We start from the raw sequence: 5,872 nt of genomic DNA on the forward strand, positions 1-5,872 counted from the left end.
CTCACAAGCACCTCCCGGGAAGTTTATTGGAAATTCGTTACTAGATTCCACCACACACACATACAGAGCTGAATGACAATGCTGTGACCTCGAACAACAATGGGACAAAGCAGTAGACAAGGGCACCTTTAAGACCAATTAAGTTTTATTCAGAATGTAAGCTTTCGTATGCTCTAAGCAGGCTTCACCAGTGCCTTGGTGCCATAGACCTCCACCTCACACAGAGTCAGGTATCCGACCCGATCAGGGATGGCAATGGTTATGTAGCGGCCCACGGCTCCATTGCAGTGAATGGTGCTGAGGGATCCTTCTCGGAGATCTGCGATGGTTCCACAGCTGTGGGGCAAGAAAGAAGGTTAGCCGTGTGGTGGTGGCATCAGTGAGCCAGCCTTCAGGAATGGGGGAAAGCATGGCTAGAAATCTCACCCCCCAATGTAGTTGGAATCCAATGCATTATTTCTTGTCTAGCTGTCTATCAGTGTGCTAGAGCAGGGGTATCAAAACCATTGTTATGAGGGCCAGATATGACAAATCTTGCTAGGCTGGGCCATATCAGGCCGGGTCATGTGTGTAACTTGTTTAATATAAGGTAGCAGAGATATAAACTTTATAAAGGACACAGAAACGCAATTAAAGTTTTTTTTTTAAACTTAAAACATTAGTACCCGTTGGTCTTAAAGATGCTTTCTTTGTTTCTCTCCCATGGGATCCAGGGAACTGGGCAAAGGAAGCTCTGGCTCTTTCCTTCCTTCCACAGGGGATCAGGAGGGGGAGGAGCCTCAGCCAACAGAAGGAAGAGGAGCTTGGCTCAGTAGCTCTGCTGTGTGACTGAGAGAGCCTGGAAAAACAAGCTATTCCTCCCCCCTTCCTCCCCAAGGGAGGAGCCTCAGCCAATGGAGAAAATAGAGGCTTTTCTCTGTAGCTCCTGTGCAATTGAGCAAGCCTTGCAAAGCAAGCTGTGATGCAGAAGGAAGCAAGAGAGGGAGAAGGAAGCAGATTCCTTGGGAGCCTGATTAGAGCTCTCCCGGGGGCCTGATTTGGCCCCCGGCCACCTGTTTGACACCCCTGTGCTATACCTTCCCATTGGGTGCTCTGTTTGTTGATGCAGAGAATCCTGATAGACCCAGGTGGGCATTGCTGTGTGGTCTGAACTGGAGCAAGAGAACAAAGTCTGAGTCCAGTCAGGCAACTGGAAAACCAACAAAGTTTAATTCTGAGTAGAAGCTTTCATATGCAAGAACAGTTGAATTCAAGGTATAAGCAGGGCTTCTTTGGTTAAAAAAAAAAGCCCAGCAGGAGCTCATTTGCATATTAGGCCACATCCCATTATGTTACTATTGTTTCACATAGGGCTTTTTTGGGAGAAGGAACTCATTTGCATATTAGGCCACACACCCCCGACACCAAGCTAGCCGAAACTGTGTTCCTGCTCAAAAAAAGCCCTGGGCACCAGCTTTTGTGTGCAAGCACACTTGGTATCGGAAGAAGTGTGTTCACACATGAAAGCTTATGCTTGAATTGAACTTTGTTGGTCTTAAAGGTGCCTGATTGGAGTCTTACTCTGTTCTGCATAGAACCCTGGTCTGGAATGGATGATTTCTTGCCCCCCGATAGAGCAAACCCTGTTCCCAGCACCGAATGTGGACCAGAATGTCCATTACAATTAAAAGCATGCCTTGAAAGGGCAGGTAAAACCCATTGTTTTAGAGGACTTTTCTATCTGGGGGAAGGTTTGTTAAAAGCAGTGGGGGAGGAGGAGTGCAATGGAAGCATATGTGGAACTTAACGACACGCTGCTTTTACTAAGGTCCCCCATGTGACGTCCCACATGGATCGTGGCCCCCTGGATTCTCTCTCCGCAGCAGTCCTGCCGGCTTTTCACCACCACAAGGGAGATGGAGTATTCTCTGCCCAAGTCCACGGACCACCACGGGCTGTTCACCAGATCGGTGTGAGTGCAGGATGCGGAATTCCAATTCCCATTACAGTTCCCGTCCACAGCGCGGCTTGAACTTCCAATGCCTGCAGATGCGCCTGGGGAGGACTGCATGGTTGGCCGACCTCTGGCCAAATTCGGGCCTGGAATAACAGATGATGGAAGGAGGGAGAAGAAGGGACAGAAGTGCTCATCAGTGCCTGTTTTCTGTGAGATCCTCCTTTAGTACCCAAGAACGGGGAACACACGTGCTTATTGGGGTGATGTGCCAAGCAACAGGGATGCCCTTTTAGTGGAGTCATGGGAGAAGGAAGGCTGAAGAGACCAAGCTAAGAGGTGGGATTATGAGATTCAAGTTGAGAAGATCCTGGAGATTTGGGGATGGAACCTGGGGAGGACAGGGACCGCAGTGGCGTTCCATGTCACGCCTCCAAAGCAGCCATTTCCCCCCCAGGGTAAGTGAGGACCACAACTTACACAACTTACGATGGGCTCTCCCAGCCCACACTATCGTATACGGAGGAATCTACTACGTTGAGCACAAGGTCCTATACTTGCACTCCCTCGTGCCCAAGGTCCTATAACGTTGAGCACAAGGTCCTATATTTGCCACTACCTTGTGCCCAAGGTCCTATACTTATGCTCCGGAGTCTTCCCAATTAAAGCTGGTTCCTGTCGCCTGTTCAGGTCCGGTTAGGCCACGGCAGAGGTCGGCTGAAGACGGGGCGGGCAGAGGACGGTCAGCCAAAAGGAAGGCCGTGGGCTAAGCAAAACCCCAACACATCCGAGTCACAGCACCAAAATTATGTAGCGGGAAAAGCCCGCTCTGTCAATTAAAGCAGGTGCAATGACAAAGGAGGCTTGAGGGCGAAGTCAGGAAAACAGCCAAGCTTTATTTGATACACACGTGCGGGCTCAGACCAGGATGGGCATCTGAGCAAAGATCACAGGGGCGCGCAGGCCTTAATCATTTGCACACTCTCTACATTTGCATAGGCATTATATTTAAGGAACCGAAGCAGAAACTGATGACACCGAAGACACTGAAGACTTCAGTACTACACCCAACCATCCATTAGTTCCCTTTAGTGTGGAAACCCTAACCACAAACCATCTGTGCTTAACCACAAGCCGCTGCTGGTTTCGCTCATGGTAACTTCTCAGTTCCTATTGATTCCTTATTTGCATCATAGTTATCTCGCATCTACTTTTCTTAGCTCAGCTAAGCAAAAACATTTTAATCATAGCAAGCTATTATAAGCCAATATTTAGCAAGTCCAGACATGTCTTACTAAGCCTATCTCTATTGATCCTTGCATCCTAATACATTCCTTTTCCATAAATCTAAATGCTCTTTCCAATATTTCCTTCTTGGCCTCCTGCCACACACTTGTCTCCTGCTTTGTTCTATTGCTTCAGACCAACACGGCTGCAGACTGGAACCTAGCTGACCAAAAGGTTACTGTGACTCAAATTACTATGGATTACAATTTTTCACAAAACTAATACAAATTGAATAGCACTAGATCAGACAGTTCTACATTTAGATATCCGTAGTAGTCCATATGTAGAACTTCACAACGATATCCAAACTTGAAATTCCCAGTAGATAGTCCAGTTCCATTAATCCCATGAAATCATAATACGCGCGACAGGAACGTCGACTTTCACTTCCTGTTTCAACAATTCCCTCTGGCACAGGATTGTTATAGAATCAAATAATGTTCATTCATTCAGCATAAAAGCCCAATAAAGTCCAAAAGTCAATGAAGACATAAATTTACAACAATTCCAATGGGACAAAGAGTCTCTACAAACCTCTCAAGCAGGGTAACGCTCAGATAGCTTTTGGACTTTGTATTATTTTGGCAAAAAAACCCCTGTGATTCATAGAGATTGAGTCACGGTAACCTTTTGGTCAGTATTTGTCTTTAACCTCCAGGAGGGCCCTGGAGGATTCCCAGAATCACAACTGGCCAGCAAACTAGAGAGGTCACTTCTCCCCTCCCCAGGCCCCCCTCCCAAATCATTAGGCATTTCCCATCCTGGATTTGGTGGCCTTAGGAGACCTGCCTTGGAAACGAACACTCTGTAAATGCAAGGATTAGTAGAAGCAGTTAGGAAGAGCTGTGTTGGCAATAAGGTTAGTCCCTGGGCCTTCTGAAGCTGAGCTGACTCGATCAAGATGGGTGGCTGTGTTAATTAGAGTTGCCAACCCCCAGGTGGGGGCAGGGGATCCCCCAGTTTGGAGGCCCTCCCCCCCCCACTTCAGGGTCATCAGAAAGCGGGGGGAGGAGAGGGAAATGTCTGCTGGCAACTCTTATTCCCTATGGAGACTGATTCCCATAGGGTATAATGAGAATTAATCTGAGGGTATCTGGGGCTCTGGGGGAGCTGTTTTTTGAGGTAGAGGCACCAAATTTTCAGTATAGCATTCAGTGCCTCTCCCAAAACTACCCTCCAAGTTTAAAAAAAAGATTGGACCAGGGGGTCCAATTCTATGAGCCCCCAAAGAAGGTGCCCCTATCCTTCATTATTTCCTATGGAAGGAAGGCATTTAAAAAGGTGACGGCCAGAACTCCCTCAATTGTCACACCCTTGCTCCTGGCTCCACCCAAATGTCTCCTGGCTCCACCCCCAAAGTCCCCAGATATTTCTTGAATTGGACTTGGCAACCGTAGAATCTATCTGCAGCAGAAGAACAGAGCAAGAGACCAGGAGCACCTGAAAGGCTAGCTAAATCTATATTTAAAAAGGTAAAGGTAGTCACCAGTCATTTCCCCAAGGAAGGGACCCGCAGCAGCCTCGCTGCTTCACAAGGAACATCATCGGGTGGAGCAGCCGGGGGGGCACCCAGGAAAGGGAGGCAGACTATTAGAGCTGATCCGTTCTTCCGCTTGGCCTCATCTCTTTCAAGAGTCTTCTACAATTGATGCTAGGAAATTTGACATGCGCCAATGGAGGAAATCCTCAGGGCTTCCCGTTGTCTCACAGCCCAGAACCCCAGTCCGAAGGAGGAAGAGAGGTGGACCCTCTTTTTGGGGGCAACAGCCAGGCTTCTTCCCTGCCCCATGCAATGCCCTGTTGCTTACCTCCATACGCTTGGGTGCAGCTCTGGGCCTCCCCACGCCCCACCAGCAGCCCCAGGGCCAGCAGCCACGGCCAGGCGAGCAGCATCCTGAAGGGGGGTGAGAGGAGGCAATGGCTGCAGTCAGGAGTCCTGACAAATGGCACAGGACTGTACTCGGGCATGAACGCAGCTTCTTGCTGTGGTCACACATCCCCCTGGCTGCCCCCTCCTCCTTGGCTGAGCCTCATCCAAAACTCCAGCTCCCTGTGTGACTTCCAGACTCAGAGAACTTCCCTTCGTTTCCCTCCTTAAGAATGGATGCTGGATCTCCACCTCCTCCCAGTCTGGCATCTCAGCTTGTGAGGACTTCCGTGTGCCCAGGGACCTCCATCAGGGAGTACTGGAGCTTCATCCCGGGAAAGAAGTTCAGAGTCATGTTCTGGGGAGGGCAGGAGGAAGAGAGGAAGGAAAGGAGGAATCAAGGGAGGGTGGAAGGGAGGGAGGGAGGAAGGAAGGGATGAAGGGAGCAAGGAAAGGAGGGAGGAAGGAAGGAGGGAGGCAGGGAGGGAGGGAGGGAAGAAGAGAGGGAGGAAGGAAGGGAGGGAAGGAGAGAGGGAGGGAGGAGGGAAGGGAGGGGAAAAGGGAGGAAGGGAGGGATGAAGGGAGGGAAGGAGGGAGAGAAGAAGGGAGGGAGGGAGGGAAGAAGAAGAAAGGAAGGAAGGGAAGAAGGGAGGGAGAGAGGGAAGAAGGGAGGGAGGAAGGAAGGGAGGGAGGAAGAGAGGGAGGAGGAGGGAAGGGAAGAAGGGAGGGAGGGAGGGAGGAAGGGAGGCAGGGAGGGAGGGAAGAAGGAAGGAAGGGAGGGAGGC

At 49.9% G+C, this 5,872-nt stretch overlaps 1 protein-coding gene and 1 pseudogene across 1 annotated transcript; both read right to left on the bottom strand.

Moving 5' to 3' along the window:
* Positions 1-62, bottom strand: part of LOC132574810 (uncharacterized) — a 21,986-nt pseudogene extending 21,924 nt beyond the window's left edge.
* A 111-nt stretch (positions 63-173) lies between these two features.
* LOC132574812 (fucolectin-like) lies at positions 174-5,113 on the bottom strand. The gene is made up of 3 exons (XM_060243045.1): positions 5,029-5,113; positions 1,788-2,079; positions 174-336 (listed from the first exon to the last, which is right to left on the bottom strand). The coding sequence occupies exons 1-3, from the start codon at positions 5,111-5,113 to the stop codon at positions 174-176; spliced, it is 540 nt and encodes a 179-aa protein (XP_060099028.1).
* Positions 5,114-5,872: the final 759 nt, after the last annotated feature.

Source organism: Heteronotia binoei, chromosome 7, assembly GCF_032191835.1.
Source record: "Heteronotia binoei isolate CCM8104 ecotype False Entrance Well chromosome 7, APGP_CSIRO_Hbin_v1, whole genome shotgun sequence".
Taxonomy (NCBI): domain Eukaryota; kingdom Metazoa; phylum Chordata; class Lepidosauria; order Squamata; family Gekkonidae; genus Heteronotia; species Heteronotia binoei.

What these genes read in the sequence shown, in the direction of transcription:
- LOC132574812 (XM_060243045.1), bottom strand. Translation starts at nt 5,113, where the DNA reads ATGCTGCTCGCCTGGCCGTGGCTGCTGGCCCTGGGGCTGCTGGTGGGG. An exon ending in CTGCACCCAAGCGTATGGAG is followed by an intron (nt 2,080 to 5,028) that starts GTAAGCAACAGG and finishes CTGTTATTCCAG; the next exon opens with GCCCGAATTTGGCCAGAGGT. An exon ending in CTTAGTAAAAGCAGCGTGTC is followed by an intron (nt 337 to 1,787) that starts GTTAAGTTCCAC and finishes CTTGCCCCACAG; the next exon opens with CTGTGGAACCATCGCAGATC.